The 18492-nt window shown below is 49.2% G+C and overlaps 1 protein-coding gene across 9 annotated transcripts in view; it reads right to left on the reverse strand.

The window, feature by feature from the left end:
• The window catches only part of Rbfox1 (RNA binding protein, fox-1 homolog (C. elegans) 1), a 268086-nt gene that overhangs the window by 31199 nt on the left and 218395 nt on the right, over positions 1-18492 (reverse strand). For 5 of the 9 annotated variants that reach the window (XM_013011364.1, XM_013011367.1, XM_013011371.1 and 2 more), the window contains 2 exons: positions 13668-13800; positions 5385-5424 (listed from right to left, as the gene is read on the reverse strand). In XM_013011364.1, coding sequence (XP_012866818.1) covers positions 5385-5424; positions 13668-13800 — 173 coding nt within the window. Of the gene's footprint in view, positions 1-166; positions 210-5384; positions 5425-13667; positions 13801-18492 lie in introns of all 9 variants that reach the window. The other 4 variants (XM_013011366.1, XM_013011363.1, XM_013011370.1 and 1 more) reach the window with 1 other exon arrangement.

Here is an 18492-nt window from a genome sequence, read left to right on the forward strand (position 1 = left end):
AACTGGAAAATTCAGTCACAGTTTTCCTCTTCCTGTGTTAGAGAATATCTCCCCCCACCCACCCCACTGCCAAGAACCGTTTTGTTAGTAAGAACTTCACAGTAAACCCACACACAAGACGATGAGGTTGGATTTTTTTTAACCCCAAAAGGTCAGGATTTCATACCTGCAGTAATTTATTGCCATACACAGGCTCTTGATACACTACTCTATAAGGAAACAGAAATGTAATGTTTTCAATGCAAAAAAAATGAAATAACTAAAAGAAAAATAATGCATACATCAGACAGAAATCCCAGAGCAATTCAGTTACAAGTTTGCTTTTCTGAGTTCATGGAGACTCGTCATGATTGGACCCACCAAACCCCCCAAACAGTGGAGGACCAGGCAATGCTCGTGGGGTGGAAAATCCATCCACAAAGGTGACAAAGGCGGCAGAGGAAGGGGACCAACTGTAGGATTTGTGGCTGAGACCTAAAACTGTGTCTGTTTTTATTTTTAATTATTTCTGTGCTAGTCCTGAAGACTTGAACTCAGGGCCTGGACACTGTTCCTGAGCTAGCTTGCTCTTTTTTCTTTTCTTTCTTTTTTCCTTCCTTCCTTCCTTCCTTCCTTCCTTCCTTCCTTCCTTCCTTCCTTCCTTCCTTCCTTCCTTCCTTTCTTTCTTTCTTTCTTTGCAAGGCTAGCTGTCTACCACTTGAGCCACAGCTCTATTTCTGGCTTTTTGGTGTTTCATTGGAGATAAGAGTCTTGTGGACTTTCCTGCCCAGGCTGGCTCTAAACTCAAATTCTTAGATCTCAGTCTCCTGAATAGTTAAGATCGCAGGTGTGAGCCAACAGCGCCCAGCCTGTATCTATTTTTAAAGAAGGCAAAAGGATGATTTCATGGCTTCTCACCCCAACAGTCCAAGGGCACTACTGCAAAGGTGTGTTGATCCTGGGACTGGGGCTCTCCGGGACAGCCCGGGGATGGAATTCTGGTGCTGATGAGTTGGGCTGCTAAGGCAACTGCGGCGTGGCAGCCAGACCTGTCTGATTCCTTCATTTCTCCCAGCAGAGTAGCAATGCAGCTCACAAATCCACAGATTACAGGGGCACCTCGAAAACTACTTTGAACAGACTTACCTGTGTGTGTGGGGTGGGGGGTGCATGGGTGAGGGTTTACAGCAGGTGCTGTTAATTCATATGTTCTCAATATGTCACTGCCCACTCAACTCTAGAACTGACGAGATCTCCTTGGAACCCTTCATTTACCCACACTGGCCTGTGAGGGAGCACTCAGCATTCCCAGGAAGAAAAATCCTCTGGCTCCACAGCAGACTTTAAGCTACTGGGGCATTTTTAAGGGAGTTAGGGACTTTCCTTTCTCCTTTGTAATTAGTTAATTTTCGGCAGTGCTGGGCCTCATGCTTGCTAGGCAGGTGGTCTCTCTTTTTCTCTCTCTCCACACTCCCAGGAAGGGATAGATGTATGGTTATATGTCTATATAATTGTGCATACGTAATTATAGACACATAATACATGTATATATAATTGTGTATACATGTGTTTAATGTAACTGAGTGTTTCTTCCCAGCTAATGTACAGCCTCCTGGAGGCATGGCTGTCAACAATTCTTGCCGCCCACCCCCCTCTCTCTCATATTTGTCCCCGACTCTGGGCTCCCAACCCCTCCCCCGCCCAGCTCTCATCATGTATAGGAACGTGACCTCCATACCACACTGCCCTCCACGTCCGTTCTGCCTCCAACTGCGTTTCTCAGAGTTCTGTGGCCATTTCAGCCTGTGCACAGTGCCTGGGCATTGAACTCTGTCACCAGATCATGAGAGTGTCAGAGAAGATTTCTGGACAAATGATTTTATTTCTTTTCTGGAAAATGTTTTCTCAGGAAAAAAAAATCCAGCATGAAGGGAATGAGTGTCCCCTGTGGCTGAGCTGTGGTTAGGAGATGAGGTGTTGTGGATGAAATGGTTAGCACCTTGTCTCTCTCGTAGATTCTTTCCACTGTTCCTGTTCCTGTTCCTCCTCCTCCTCCTCCTCTTCCTCCTCTTCTTCCTCCTCCTCCTCTTCCTCCTCCTCCTCCTCCTCCTCCTCTTCCTCTTCCTCCTCCTCCTCGCCCTCCTCCTCCTCACCTTCCTCTCCTTCCTAGACTGGCATTCTACCACTTGAGCCATACTTCCAGCTTTCAATTGGATATTCTGGGAGATGGAATCTAGCAAACATTTTTTTGGGGGAGGGGGGCAGTGGGTGAGTTGCTGGGCTGGTTTTGAACCATGATATTCTAGATCTCAGCCTCCTGTCTAGCTAGGATCACAGGTGTCAGCCAGCGGCCGCATCTCATTTCTTTATTATTAAGCTTGGTGCACCCTGTAGTCGAAATGAGTTTATTTACGTGTGTGCCATTGGCAACTCCAGGCCATCTATGATCATCTCCCCGTCCCCCCTCCAATCCTCTCTTCTCTGGGAAGTGTCAGAAGGAGGCCCTTCTAGGCGGAGGCGGTGGCTCTTCCACGGGAGAGCTCCTGCAGCACCCCAGCAGGACTAAGGAAGGCCCCGGGGGCATCCAGCACATCAGTAGGTAGGGTAGAAAGGCAACGGGAGAACAAAGGCAAAATGAGGGCGAAAGGAGGGGGTGTGTGGGAGAGGGCGGCCCGTTCTGCAGGGCAGGCCGCCGTGTCTAGGTGCTGATGTACTGCAGGGCGAGAAGGATCTAAGCAGGACCCATGTGAGTCAGCCCCACTGCCCTGCGGACAAGGAACCAACCATGCTAGAGACTTAACTCCGAGTAACAGTCACTGAAAGGAAACCAGAGGCTTCAACCCCTGTAAGAGGTGACTCACTCAGCCCCCACCACGGCCTCAAACCTACTTCTCGTGCTGTCTTTCACTAGCCCAAACTTCTATTTAGTAAAATAGATCCCCCCACACACACATATACACGACTTTCCAGGAATCTCTTTTACCCATCATCTCTTTCAAAACTGGAGTCGTGCAGACATTTATACCCATAGCCGTGAGAACAGTCGCTTAAATGCACACAGGCAAGGTTAGCATGTCTTTCTAGTGAGGATTGAGGATGAACCTTGGGATGTAAATTCTAGAGTTCAAGGGATACATCAATTTCTTTCCCTTAAGTGAACTTAAGAATACCTGTCTGGCTGCCAAGCTAGTAGTCCTGTTCACTACTAAAGCACACACACACACAGGCACACACACACACACACCCCTGCCGCCCCCCCCCCGCCCACCTCAGCAGCAACCTACTAGAGCAAAATATTCAGGATCCCAGGACAGAACCTTGTGCTGAGTGGATGAGCTCAAAATTACCATGGCAGCCAATGGTTCTGTCTCTTCATTGGATTATTTTGGATCTGCCTATGAAAACGTTTTTGTTTTTTTTTTCTTCCCTTTCTCCTATGAAGAGTGAGAAAATAATGTGAAAGCATTTGGGCTGGTTGGATAATGAAGGAATTACTTGCCTACTTGTGTAACAGGAAATGCAAGACTGTCACTTCCTGTAAGTCTAACTTAGGGGGATACTTTTTTTTAAAGCAAATCTAATGAATTTGTGGAAGACATGAACTCCTAAGGCCCTCAAGACATAAGAGGAAGTTCCCAGGGACTTATTATCATTATTATTCTTAATTTATTCTTAATGTTGATGGAGTTAGGTAACTTGGCTCGTGGTGGTGGTGGTTTTTAATTTCTCCATCCCTCATCTACACCCTTATGAAATGGAGCAATACTAAAAGACTACAGGACAATAACTAGCGCTTTATTTGCATAATCTCCCCTAGGCTCCATCAAGGCTGTGAGTGTGGTGTGATTTTTGGTTTCTCAGAAACCCAGGGACAGGTGTGAGCGCAGATCACTTGGCAGGTTTTTATTTTCAATGGCTCAAGTATATCCTGCACCCTGGAATTCATGGAGTGGCATTCCTCCTGGCTAGAAATACGGTATGACCCTGAATATGTGCATTGAGGCCACGCTCCCTACTTTTTCTTGTTTTCATTCAAAAATGGCACAAACTGAAATTTGGAAAGAGGCATGAAAAGGAATAGCTTACGTTATACAAAAAAGAGGTACATTTATTGTGACGTAAGAAATGTAGTTTGTTTGTAGTATACGAATAGTAAAAAAATTTTAAAAAATGACCTAACTCACAAATAATGGTAATACAGACGCTGTAGCCAATAAAGCTAGAACTCAACAACCCCCCCCCCCCCCCCCGCTAAGATTCACATTCAGTCTCCAAACTGCCATGACTGGACAAGCTAAGGGAATGGAATTACAAAACCAGCGTCTCTCTCTTCTTCTAGTAAGTGACATCAATTTGATTAGAAATGCCATTTGCCATTTGGTTTTTCTTGGTCCTCTAGTCTATGAGGCAGCAGCTATGATCCCCTGGACTTATTGAAGCCATTGGTAATACAAAAGTAAATTCTGGGATGTAGAAAGCTTCCTCCCCTCTGGCCCACTCATCTTCCACTGTGACCATGGCTATGAATCTGGGTGACACCCGCGTTGAAAGCATCGAGGGACCTTTGTGAGGTAGAACTTCTCTTTCTGCCCTAGTGTGGATGCCAGTGTGTTCTGCTACACGGAGGGCGGGGGGGGGGAGGGGAGGGGAAATAAGCTTGCAGTATTGCGCTATGGAAACGGGTTTCAATTCCTATCCCAGTGATGAGCTCTGTCCTGCTCTTTTCTAAGCATGGTTGGCAAATTAACTTTTCACTGCTGAAGATGGAATCCATCTTACTCTCTCTACACAAGTGCTCTAGCGTGGAGCCACACCCCAGCCTAGCAAACAATTCCAAATCATAGCCAAACAGGACTAATATCAGGTTAGAGAAAAGGAGAGCTTCATGCCAAAGCTCACGTCTGTTTTGGTAAGGGACTCAGGAGGAGGAGACATGTCTTCCTATAAAACCATCCATGTTCAGAGAGAGAGAGAAAGTGAATGAATATGACTCTTAGGGATGTTGTGATAAATAAGTCACTACATTTATGAGGAGAGCATAAAAGTATCAGCCATGAAAACACCTTTTGCCTTCTGCAGCTGGTACCCGAAATAATCTATACTGAAAACACCCGGACCATATTGAGAACTTGAGAGACCATTTCTTGGGAGGGGTGGAGAGCAGCCACTATTGGCTGTGCGTAATCCCACTCAATCAGCGAAGGAGATCACGCGCTCACAGGCCCATCCACCTTGCCAACCAAGCCAATGGACTGCTTCCTACGCCTTTGATGAGGAACTCTGATCCCCCTCCCCCGCCCCCCACCGGTGCCCCACCCTTGCGTGGAGAAAGTCACAGCAAACTTGTAAAAAGAATGACTCGAGAGGAGACGGCGAGGACAGCATGCGCATGAATGAATACTTACATAAATGTCTGCACCATAAAATCCGTCCTGGTAAACAACACTGCAAGGGTGCACACACAAAGAGAAACATCCATATTAGTGCATTTCCCCCATGCAGACGCACCGACCCCCGCACAGGCCAGGTTAGTCTCATCACGAGCTCTGAGACACAGGAGCCGCGGGGGAAACCGCTTCAGGTTGATTAAGGAGGTTGGAAGCGAGGAGAGTCCATCAAACCAGGGAAGTTACACCGAGAGGGTTTGCTGTGGGCTCGGTCTGAACCTTTTTTTTTTTTCTCCCATGGTATTGTTTTCTGTTTTCTTTTTTGCAGGGCACCATATTCTTGGGGGGGAAATGGGGGAGAGGGTATAGAAATGCGCAACTTTGAAATGCCCAGAGGATGGAGGCATATTCTTCAGAGGCCTAGTGCTAGGCACACCACGTTGTCTGAAAGGATCCAAGACTCCCCGCAAAACACGAGTTTTAACAGAAGATTGGAAGGGCAGAGACGGGAGGTTTAGCATTCTTCAATATGGGTTAGAGGCAGCCCTAAGGGGCGGGGCGGTGAGACCTTTTCTTCTGTATGATTCCATGCTTGTAGCAGGATGTCCGATCTGCTTTGAGCCACTCAACTCATATGGTAAATAGCAGAATATCTCTAGTCCTATACCTACTGGAAGCACATGAGCCGCGCATTGGTGTGGTATGTGTGCACCCGCCACCTCTCCGTGCGTGCACACACCCCTGTGTGTGTGTGTGTGTGTGTGTGTGTGTGTGTGTGTGTGTGTACATTCAAACAAGTTATCATGGAGGAAAACCCAATCTCAGGACAGCTCTCTGAACAACGCTCGTGTAGTCTCCCTCTCAAGGAACAGGGATTGGCAGAAGGTAGTAAGGGAGAGATTCTGGGATTCTCCACAAGTTTCCTGGAGAGCTAAACAGCCAAGCAAACACCACCCCTAGTTAGGCGATCCTGGGAAACAGAGCAACAAGAAAGGAGTCTCACAGAGGTTGTCCGAAGGCTGTACACCCCCCGAACGCTTTGTGAGGTCCCCGCCCGCCCTGGCCCAACCCTTCTGTCTCTAGATAAGTGTTTCCCAAAAGGACCATGAGTTGTCCCTAATAAGTCTCCTGCACATCTGCCCTTGAAATGTGGAGGTGATGTATGATCCTAGCAAGGGACCAATGAGCCCCACTGTGGAACCAAATCAAGTCCTCACAGAACCGCAACTTGGAGGCCAAAGGATTTCAGCCACAGGTAAGGTCTGCAGGTATCCAGCCAAGCGTATTAAGCCAAGGGCAGCTACTTCAGCGTGAGCACGTGCACGTGCACACACACCGTAGTGTGCTTCTCGGAGTTGATTGACTCAACCCCAAGCGCCATTATCCCTGCAGAGAGGCAGGGGTTCCCCTATGCTAAGGAGGTGAGCAGGCAAAGCTTTTAGCCGTTGCTCCCCGGTTTTTTTGATCCAGGAAGGCTACAGTTCAGAAGAGCACTTGTCAAGCAGCCTAAACCCCTAATCCCAGAGCCGCCGGGGTGAGCCACATCCGGAGCTGCGCTGTGCATTCTCTTTGAACATTTGTAACATGAAAAGAGTGAGCCTGGTGGGGGTCAGGAGGCCGGGCAGCGTCTCTTCCCCCCCCCCCCACCATGGGACTTGGCACAGATCCAGCGCAGTGGAGATGAGCAGCAAGTATTTAGTTTGGACCCCTAACCGCCAGAACAGATTGTGCAGCAGCCACGGCTAAAGCCAGCTTCTTCCCTGGCTCTGCTACGCCCTTGTGCAGGCCAGCTCCAGGCAACGCATGCCTCTCTCTCCCAGCCCCTGCGCCCACGGGGAGGGAGAGCAGCCCTCGAGGGCTAAGGGAGGTGGGGAAGAGCTGGCAGTTTGGGTGGTGGGCCGCGCCCTCGGCATGGTAGCGCGGATACCACCCCGCGAAGGGCCCAAGGCTCTCGCCGGAAGCTCAGCATCCGGTTCCCAAGACTCTGGGCTGCACAGCTCACGCGTGGCCACCACAAACGAGGCGTTGGTGAACACGCCTCGAGAAGTCCCGGAAGCTGTGCCCGACGGGTGTCTCGACACCGTCGTCTCCTGTGAAGGCCCGCCCGATTCCTGGTACCCACACAGAGATGCTCTCTGTGGAGTGGAGAGCTCCCTTATTTTAAAAGGGGAGGTTGATCAGCCGTAGAAAACCGATAGCAAGCCACAGCCGGCCATTTAAGGATCGACTCTGAGTGAGGAAGGGGAGCCTGCAGCTTCAGGTTTGTGCCTAGGGCACTTATTCGGCAATAAGGCCTGCTGCCAGTGGAGAGGAGGAGAGGAAGATTCAAACACAGAACCCCGAATTAGACCAAGACAGGACTACTGGTTATCCCTACTTGAAGACAGAGGGAGGTCATCTCTATCTCAGCCCTCTGGTCCTAATTCTGTCCAGTCCTCATCACGCCCCACTGAGATCAGTACTCTCCTCCTCTCTCCAGACAGGAGCAAACAGAAACGAGTACACCAGTACTGACTTCGCTGGGACTTAAGCCCAGGTCATCTGGTCCCACAACTTAAAGGTTTAACTACCTGACAGGTAGTACTCCTACCTGTGACCATGTGCATAGGAATCACAGCCACCTAGCAGACTGACTTCCTAAAATACAGATGGCAGGGCCCCTACCCACCCCAGGGATTTTAAGGCAACAGACCCAGCCAGAGAGGGTCTCTAAGCATTTACGTGTCTCACAATGTCCATGCCACTAGCTCAAGAACTGAGAGAATCACTGCTTATAGAACACCAGGCCCCGAGTGTTACTAATCACCAGTGAAGGAAGAATACAGGTAGGGTCCCATTGTCATGCAGGAGCTGGTCTGTCCAGCCATGCAGAGATAATTGTATGGCTTGTCAATCACTCAGAGACTGCAGAACGCTTCTGCAAATGCACATCTCATTTTCTTAGAGAAGTCATAGCAGGAGTTAACTATTTGGATGAATATGAGCAAATTAGTTTACTTAAAAAAAAAAGCATAGAGAGAGAGAGGATGCCCCAAACTCTGTTATCTGTTTGTGTCACATAATCTGTACTAAACACACACACACACACACACACATACATATACAGGAAAGACTATTTAATACTTTTCTACTCTGCATGCTCCTTCCAGCTGGAAGATAAAGGTTTGAATGTGTTCAAATATAGCTGGAATGGCTATCAGGCGACTGTGCTCACTGCAATTTGTGTGGAATTGTTTATATGTATGTTTATGTTGAAGCATTTTCTTGGGGTAGGGTGGGGAATATATATATATTTTTAGCTAGGTTATCAGAGGTATCTGAGGAAGTCCCATTTTTTCCCACCCCAGAAGGCTCTGCAGATGCCTGATACATGGTATTTATCTAGAAAGGCACCCAATCAAGAGGATTTGGGAGCTGTGTTTTACGACTGAAGTAAGAAATCTGAGTAAGAAATCAAGTTCTAGAAATGATGTCTCCTCTGAATAACTAGACAGTTTGGGGAAGTATTCTGATAATGGATCATCATGTCTTGAGCATTAGGCAACACACGTCTAGGATATAAATTCAAGAAACAATATTCAGAAAGTATGATATACATGCAGGAAGTGATGTTTACCGCCAGCCCACAGGCTTGGGTCAGGGGTTCTTTGGTGGCTAATCTGAAAACTGCTTGGAGGGGTGGGGTTTCATTCATGCACTGCCCAGGTTTAAGAAGTTTTCTCAAGCTGAGTGCTGGTGGCTTAGGCCTGTCATCCTAGCTACTCAGGAAGCTGAGCTCTGAGGATTGCAGTTCAAAGCCAGCCTGGGCAGACAAATCTCCATCTAACCAGCAAAAGGATGGAAGTGAAGCTGTGGCTCATCAACTGGAGCACTGGCCTTGAGTGAAAAAGCCAAGGGAGAGCTCAGAGACCTGAGTTCAAGCCCCAGTATTGTCGTGTGTGTGTGTGTGTGTGTGGTGTGTGTGCGTGTGCATGTGCGCACTCACACACACATTTTCTCCTGGGATACTATCTTAGGTTTGTTATACTCAAAGAGACACACTATCTCCTCCAACTATTCCTCCAGGTAATGCTGGGATGTTATATACATAGAAGCATCCTAATATTTACCTGCGAAAGCTCAGAACGCCTTCCTCAAAGATACCCAGAGAATAAAGGCCATGACCTTAGAGCTAAGGCTAGATGCGTAGGCTTAGAGTAAAAGAAATCTCTTTCCTAGGTTGCCCCAATTGGAACACCCTATGTGTGTGTCTGTGTAACATGTGTGGTACCCAGGAGGTTTAAGAGTCATGTGAGTAAGAGCGGGAACTTTGTCAGACCAGCCCAGTGGAGTTCCCTGGGACAGCTGTGGGCTGCTGCCCTCATTCCATGACGGCATGCCGAGTCCCGGCTGTGCCCCCCATGCAGGATGCACGCACCACCACCCAGGCGAAGTGCGATGACCTGATGGGCGGCTTTACCCAAATAAGAGGTATGAGAATGTAAGACTGGTCATGGTGGCTCCTCTATCAGAATCCAGTGGCCAAGACCAACCCAGAAAGCCTCTTCCTTGTGTCTCATCCATGGAGATCTCCTGACCAGTGATGTAATCCATCAATAGTGGAACCGCTTTCTGTGCACAAACCAGCTCTCTGAATGGGAGGGTAGCATGTGCTTGTGTGCGGGGGTGGGGGTGGGGTGGGAGGAAGGATGTCTGGGAACTTCAGGTGTCCCTCAGTACTGAGGCAAACGGTTTGTAAAGGAAGAGAACCAGACCTGCCCATATGCTCAGCCTGGCCCCAAGAGGGTACTGAGAGAGAAAAGAGCATGCGCTGTTTATGAAAAGTCAATCATCAGCAGCAGCCTCCTCAAGAGTAGCCACAGTCCACTAAACTAAACGCACTGTGTGATGGACCTCATTAAAGTGGAGCCTCACATGGCTCCTCCTCCTCCTTCTCTGTCAGCCAGGTGGAGGTGGGTTCATTCTGCACTCTCCTCTTGAGGACAGTATGGCACTATCCATCTAATATCTTTCTATCCATTCAATCATCTATCTATATCCATCCATCCACCCATCCATCCACCCATCCATCCATCTAATCATCTATCTATCTATATCCACCCATCCATCCATTCAATCATCTATATCTATCCATCCATCCACCCATCCATCCACCCATCCATCCATCCAATCATCTATCTATATCCACCCATCCATCCAATCAGCTATATCTATCCACCCATCCATCCATCCAATTATCTATCTACATCCATCCATCCATCCATCCATCCATCCACCCACCCACCCACCCACCCATCCATCCATCCACTCACCCATCTACCCATCCATCCAATCATCTATCTATATCCACCCATCCATCTATCCAATCATCTATATCTATCCATCCATCTACCATCCATCCATCCAATCATCTATCTATATCCACCCATCCATCCATTCAGTCATCTATATCTATCTATCCATCCACCCATCCATGCATCCATCCAATCATCTATCTATCTACATCCATCCATCCATCCATCCATCCACCCATCCACCCACCCACCCACCCATCCATCCATCCATCCATCCATCCATCCATCCAATCATCTATATCCACCCATCCATCCATTCAATCATCTATCTATATCCATCCACCCATCTACCCATCCACCGGTCCATCCGTCCATCCATCCACCCACCCATCCATCCATCCATCCATCCATCCATCTATGTATCTATGTATCGATGTATCTATGTATCTGCAGGCAAACTAACCAGGCTTTTCCTTTGTGTTTTTCTAAGTCTACAAAATGCGCACAGACACCACTTTCTGGCTCATTCCCAAGTCTCTGTCATTCACAATGGCAGTCTTTCCAGAGTCCTCAGTTGGGATTTCCATGTCATGTCAGCGCATCAGGCAGTCAGCGGTTTGGTGCAATGCTTAGGAAAGTGGCTTCCTTTTAACCAGAACTTGGCTCTTATAGTCTTACAGCAGTCATAGAAATGTCTTTCTGCTCCTCTACTAGCTTCCTGCTGAGAATTCTAGTGTGGTTTTAGGATTCCAGCCATACATAATACTAACCAGCAAAGAGGCCTGATTCTAACAGAATGCTTGTGAAGATCAGTGGAATGTGACATTTGCAAACAACCCCAAGTAGAGTCTCTCTCTCTTTCCCCCCTCTCTCCCTCTCTCTCCCTCTCTCTCCCTCTCCCTCCTTCTCCCTCTCCCTCTCCCTCTCCCTCCAACACCATTTGGAAATGTCTGTGTCTCTCCAGGCAAACATGGCATTAATTAGTTATGCATGGTTATTCCCAGTAAAGAGCGCATTCATTATAAGTTAGTAAATTTCAATTTTATAGCAGGTGTGTTAGGGTGAGAGAGATTTTTATACATTGTTCATGTGAGGATAAGTCGTATAATTTTATGTTATTATTTTCTTTTCTGTTCCATACAGTAGTGAGTACTGACTGGGGCTGTACATATACCAAAAAGCTACAATTATCCTGTTCTGAGATAAGATAACGATTTTCAGACAACATAATGTAGTATAAAAATGTGCAATTTTGCATTTATGGTGTATGATTCTTGCTTTAGCAATTACATGAGCCTAGAAGGCAATGTAGTTTTTGTTTTTAAGAAACATCCTGGACTTCTAAAAACAGGCTTGATATTGAGAAGATGAGATAAAGACCATACAATCAAGGGTTTCTTTTGTAACCTCACCAGATATATAAGGCTAAGAGTATGCAAGTGTATTGGAGAATGTCGGACCAATCCATTTTTTTTCCTACTTTCTGTTACTTTCTCTACTATGAGCTTCTTGAGCTGAACCAACTCTAGTGATTTACCCCAAACTCTTGATGGACACCGTCTTATTCCATTGCCTCTATTTTCCTTCCACGATGCTCTAACTTCATTTCTTGCTACGCTCCATCTGGATTGGCATATCTTTATTTTTCCAGGCACTTCAGTTGTTTTATTTTGGAAGGGGTGAGATTATACATGAATAATGGAAACAGAAGTATTTCCCTCCACCCTCTGTATAATAGAGGGTGTAGGCCAAGTCAGCTTTGTTTTCTAAAAGATTTATAAGCAGCATATAAAAGCTTTTAAGAAAGTGCATCTACCCCTCTCCACACAGCTCTGAGCACAGCCACGTTCTGGCTACAGAGCAGAAGGGCATGTGAAAGCGCCCGCTAGAATGGCCTGGGTCTGGCTGGATTTACCCAGACACCAGAATTTTCCACACAACTGGGGGGGTGGACTGCAGGGCGCTCTGCAGCTTCCCCGGCCCTACCCCCATTTGTGCCAGCGCTTCCCCCGCCCCACTGAGGCCACCGATAATTCCTGTGGACATCGCAACTGTCCCCATATCATCAACTACCCTCATGTCATCCTCCGCTGCCTCCCCGGCCCCAGAAGACCCCCAACCGAAGGGGGAAGACAGAGCGTACTATTTCAGGATTGCCCTCCACGATCTGTCTCTCCTGTTCTCTGACATTCTGCACTGTTCACTGCTCTCCATGCACCAGTAGCAAGGCCCATACAGAAGACCCCGCAGGCCGCAAGGAGCACTGTGACTGATGTGCATTTCCTCCGTAGGGAAAGAAGGGAGACACCCATGTGCCATTTTGGTTTTGTTTTTTGGAAAAGGCAACCAAAGAGCCAATTCATTCCCATGTCACCGGTCTCTTGATTGGTTTGCCTTTGACACCGCCGCTTGAACTCTCTCTCGGGCAGAGGTTTTAGAAGCTTGGCAGTACACGATGTCTTTGGGGGAAGGGAGAAAGTACACCCTCGTGATTTTCACCTACGGGAAACCTGACACACCTCTGAATTCAAGGTGCTCACACATGTACACACGTGTGTGTGTGTGTGTGTGTGTGTGTGTGTGAATGCGGTCCAACCTCCTTAATAACCAGATGTTTGCGATCACCAGGAACACATCTCTGGCTGTAACCATTCCTCTTGTTCTCCGGCATTCAGTCTCAAAGAGAATTTACATAACCACATGTGACACGCCAGAACGCTTAAAGGCACCAACCATGGCAGGACAAATTACATTCATTTTTCAATCCTCTGCAAGGTGCTTAAACCGCTGCAGGCGCAACACGGGAAGGAAGGGGGCGGCATGCTGGGGCGGGGTGGGCCTGGGGAGGGCCGTCCACAAGAAAGGGAAAAAGAAAAACCATCTAAACAAAACCCCAAACCCAAAACCACCATGCGCTTCCACTAGCAAACACTGCGTGCTTCCTGGGGGGGGGTGCAAGGGGAGAGGGCACCCGTCCCCACTGTGTGTGTGGGGGGAGGCTACTTACCCGCCGTAGGCCGGGATCGGGGGTGGGGGCGCCGCGGCCCGGAAGGTGTTGTACACGGCGCGGCCGCGGCCTCGCAGGTGCGCCCCGCGGTAGGCTGCAGCAGCGGTGGCAGCCGGGTACGGGAAGCCGGGCACTGCGGAGCAAGAAGAGGAGAGAACAACAGCGAAGGACCATGAGACCCCCACAGGCTTCCCGTGCGTGCTCGAGCGTGTGGCCCAGAGCCTAAGCCACCCTCAGACACACACACCCCAGGCCTGGGCCCCCACCCCATCCCCAATGGGTTCTGATGAAGATGAGTAAGAAGGTGATCCCTCCGCCTTGGAGGTGATGGGGGAAGATGGCAGACATCCACCGAGACCTCCTCAGAAGAGGAGAAAGCAAAATCACTGCACCACCTTAATGTCGTCATCATCGGTCGTCGTGGTTTTTTAAATGCAAGGTAGGTCAGACAATCCACCCCGGCGCATCTCAGTGCTCTAAGAGCAAAGACACTTCCTGTTCCTTCACACAGACGCGTATTTCTGTGTATGCGCCTGAACACACACTCCACAGGTGTCACGTGTCCATAGCACAACTGTGAACGCATGCCCGTGACCCCCGCCGTACGCACGCTCACACAGCTACCAACTGGTCCTTTGGCACGTATACACATTTAGTAGAGACATGTCCACACAACTATTCCCTCATGCTAGCAGTTGCCTGAGAAAAGGCTCAGAAAGACCATGGGAGAGGAAAGGAATCTTTAACATGGGTACCCCAAGTCACCAACCCACCCTCTACTCCCTCTCCCAGCCTCCCACGGAGTACCTAGCCTCCCATAGGGTGGTCGGGGTCCAGGCTGTGCTACAGTGGCCTCCATCCCGCATCTGGAGTGTCAAGAGAGGTCTTGACCCCCTTCCTACTACACCTTCAGAAGCAAGATGGCACCCCAAGGTCATGACCTGGAACCCAGGGATGCTGTCTTAGGATGATGCGGCCGAGGATGGAGAGCATGCCCACAGCTCACGGTGTGTGATCTGATGGGGAAGAGACAGAAGGGCGTGCTCCTGCAGCGTCTGCTCCCCCTCCACACCGCTAGATGTGCTGGAATGGGGCCTTTGACCTTGAAGACCTATGGCCTGTGATCCTAGGGATGTAACACGTATGCTCTACAGTTGTCATAGCATCTACCCCTCCCACAATTGTGCTCAAATGCTATTGGATCTCAGACGCAAGCCTGACCGCCTCCATCCCTCTGCCTGTAACCCAGCAGTCCACGCAGGTTATTTTGAACTAAAAAGCAAAAACAACTATTGTCGCTGTTAATGACAAACCAGGCCAGTTCTGTTTAACTCACCAGCCCCAGCACCTGAGTTATCTGGATGGCTTTTTGAAATTGTTTGAAATTGTAGCGAGGTGGTTTGCCTCTGTGGAGGAAAACAGCAACTCCCTGACAATGACCAAAGCCCAGGGGCACTGGGATTACAGGCACTTGCTTCAAGACCAAGACACAAAGAGATGGGGATGGCCTTAACGCCGGGCCTGCCTTGCCACAACTCAAACATTAAGTTTGCCCAAGAACTCCCCAGATTTTGGAAGACAGAGCATGAGAAACACACAATCTGGCCGAGCAGCTGGCTGCCTGCGTGAAGGAGCCCGGTAATTATGCTGACCCATTCATTATCGCCAGCTCCGGTGCCATGGGGGCGAGACAAGATCCCTCTCAGCGACAAGCAGCTTTTACAATCCATCTTGGAGGATTTAGACATTGAGATGGAGCAAGAAACAGCAGCTCCGTGACAGAGTGCAGGAGCAGGGGGCGGGCGGGGAGCGGGGAGGCGGGGTCAGCATGGAGAGCCAAGCGTCCATTTTGTGCCCTCCTGGCTGCGGGTCCACACCCGGCAGTATGGGATTATTTAGACGTGCTCAGACAAGCCTTTGGAGGGGCCCCATGCAAGCAGGGTGCATGAAAAGAATTCTTATTCCGTTCAGGGAATACAACTTGACAGAGAAACTCCTGGCACTAAAGTTGCCTTGGGGGAGGCCAAATACCCTTGAGCAAGACAGAGCTTCTGCAGATCCTGCCTTAGGCCAGAGGTTCGTGGACACAGCGGGGCAGGGGCACAGTAGTCTAGATGGAGACTCTGGAGGGTTTTGTTCTGTAGTCATTGTAGAACTGGCCCAGGGGTCAGCTTTGTGAAGTCTCTCGTTACTCACCACAACCAGTGAGTATTCTTTCCCTCCCTCCCTCCTTTCTTCTTCTGTTCTTCTCTCCTTTCCTCTTCTGTCATCTCCCTCCCTCCCTCCCTCCTTCCTTCTTTCTCTCCTGCCCTCCTCCTTTCCCTCCCTTCCCCTCCCTTCTTCCTTCTTTCCTCCCTCTCTCCCTTCTTCCTTTTCCATTCCTCCTTTGTTCCCTTCCTTCCTCCCTTTCTTCATTTTCATCCTTTTTTAAAAAACAAAAACAAGGTTTCTCTGCAAAAGGCTTTCCTGGTATGGCAGGCCTGACAGGGAAGGGCTCTTCCCTGGTCCGAATGGAAGGCCATGCAGGCGGGGTTCTCTATCTGCAATGCAATTCGATTCAGAGATGTGCCTGGCCCTAACCTTGTGTCGCATACCCGACCCCTGCTCACTGCGTCGCTGCTAACCAGCGCCCGTCTCCTTCCTGCCGGTGGGGGGGGGAGAGAACAGCCCCACCCTCCCTAACTCCAGCGGTGGGTACAGAGCAGCTGATGTGGCTGTGCAGATAAACTGCACACGAGAGGTGCGGCTGATCTGTCAGGATGGCTGGACAGACCAGTTCTGCCTCCATCCTCGGAGGTGCTAGAGCGGCCCAGAAAAACACCACGAGGCACAGACTCCATGCCAGGCCAACGGAAGGCAGGCCGGCACGGACACAACGAGACTGGGCCCGCCAATGGTCAGCACCCTGGACTCCTGTAATTCACACTCACTGCCAGGGCCTGGAGGAGCTTCCTGACAGTTCCCTCAGAAAGCTGTTCAATGACACCGTTCCCTGCACACAGCCACAGACAGGGTCCGCCCCTGCTCAGCACTCCCGTCACGTGCCACAAGAAGCACGCAAGCAACCGTTTATGATCCCCATCTCATCCATGCTTGCCTCCTTCTGCGTTAGAGGAATTTCTCCCCAATGGCTGGTTTAAGGACAGCGCGCTTCCAAGACAAATGGTCACTTTCAAGGGCGGAAAAAGCACCACAGCTGTGTGACAAACCCCCGTTAGACTCCACAGGGCAGGGCAGGAGGGCCATCTTTCTTCCTGACTCTCTGCAAAGGCTGGACCATGATGAAATGTTCATTTGAGGCAATTTCACCTGTGCAGATGATGATGATGATGATGCGGATACAGATCAAACGAGGCCCCAAATCAATGGTTCTATCCTTCAACCACATAGAAAACATCTTTCTTTGGTCGTATTTTTATTAGTGCAGATAAATTATGGAAAGTAATGGGATTCCAGCCAGACACTGGTAGCTCATGCCTGGAATCCTAGCTACTCAGGAGGCTAAGATCTGAAGACTGTGGTTCAAAGCCAGCCCAGGAAGACAAGTCTACGAGACTCTTATCTCCAATTAACCACTAAAAAGCCAAAAGTGGAGGTGTGGCTCAAGTGGTAGAGTTGCTAGCCTTGAGGGACAAAAAGCTCAGGGACAGCACCCAGGCCCTTAGTACAGATGCCAGGATTTGTACAAAAATAAAAAGCAATCCACAGCCAACAAAAATGAGTGGAGATTGTCAGGACATTTTCATACATGTATGTGTGGTCAGACGTGGGTGATACTTACCTCACGCCCCAGGACCTGTGTTACCGGCCCCCACCCCCCCTTCTTCTTTCCTGAAAGAAAACATCTTAATAACCTGCCACTCGGTGGCATGCTAGATGTCATGGGTGCCATATAAATCCTTCGCTTCTGGGTGAAGGAGACGAGGGAAAACCTACAGTAGGTTCTTTCTTAACCTCGATCCAGCATGAATCAGAGTGAGAAATCAGATATCACTGCCACGGAAATTGGACTCGGCTCCTAAGCTACAATTGAATTCCTCTCAAAGAAAATGGGATAGGAGCTTCCAAAGGGGAAGAAAAAAATAAAAACAAACAAACAAAAAAACACCACGTAGGATTCTTGTGATCTTGTTAAACTTACCACTTCGCAGCCCACTGGCTCCTACCGGCTCCTACCTATCAGCTAGATTACACCAGAGCACAATTGAGGGAGGTGAGTGTAACCTCCCCTGCCTCATCCTTGGAAAGAAGGGAGTTCTCTGCTCTGGAAATCCAGTGAAATAAAGAGCTCAGGCAGGTCGCAAGAGGTATGTCGTGTAGCTCAAGCAGCCACGCAGATCACCATTGTGAAGTAGGAGACTTGTGGGTGGATTAACCAGCCAAATGGGCCATTCACCCAAGTGTCAACCGCTTCCTGCCTGTCTCCCCTTCCTGACAATCCCTCCCCCCCCCCAGCTCCAGTGCAGGGGGAGGGGGCTCCACGCTCGGTGTATTTACAGTGTCTCCTGCCTCGTCTCCCCCTCCGCGTCTTTTATGAACATGGTGCTTACCTTCGAAAATAAACACAAATGAGATCATTTCGCCAGCCCGGAAATCCCAAGAGAAGGCACCACAGCACCAGCAGAAAAGAGACTTGAGGGTTATAAACTGCATATTAAAGTTTTAGAGCTCCAGGAGAGACACAGGAAATAGCAGATGCCATCCCCCCACAGGGGAGGGGGAGGGGAGGGAGAGCCGGTCCTGCATCAAAGCCATAAAAATATACAAGCGATTTAATGGGCAATTATTCTCTGCATTTGCGTGCGGGCCGGAATTCGCCGGCAAC

This window comes from Dipodomys ordii, unplaced genomic scaffold, assembly GCF_000151885.1.
Source record: "Dipodomys ordii isolate 6190 unplaced genomic scaffold, Dord_2.0 Scaffold14, whole genome shotgun sequence".
Classification (NCBI taxonomy): Eukaryota; Metazoa; Chordata; class Mammalia; order Rodentia; family Heteromyidae; genus Dipodomys; species Dipodomys ordii.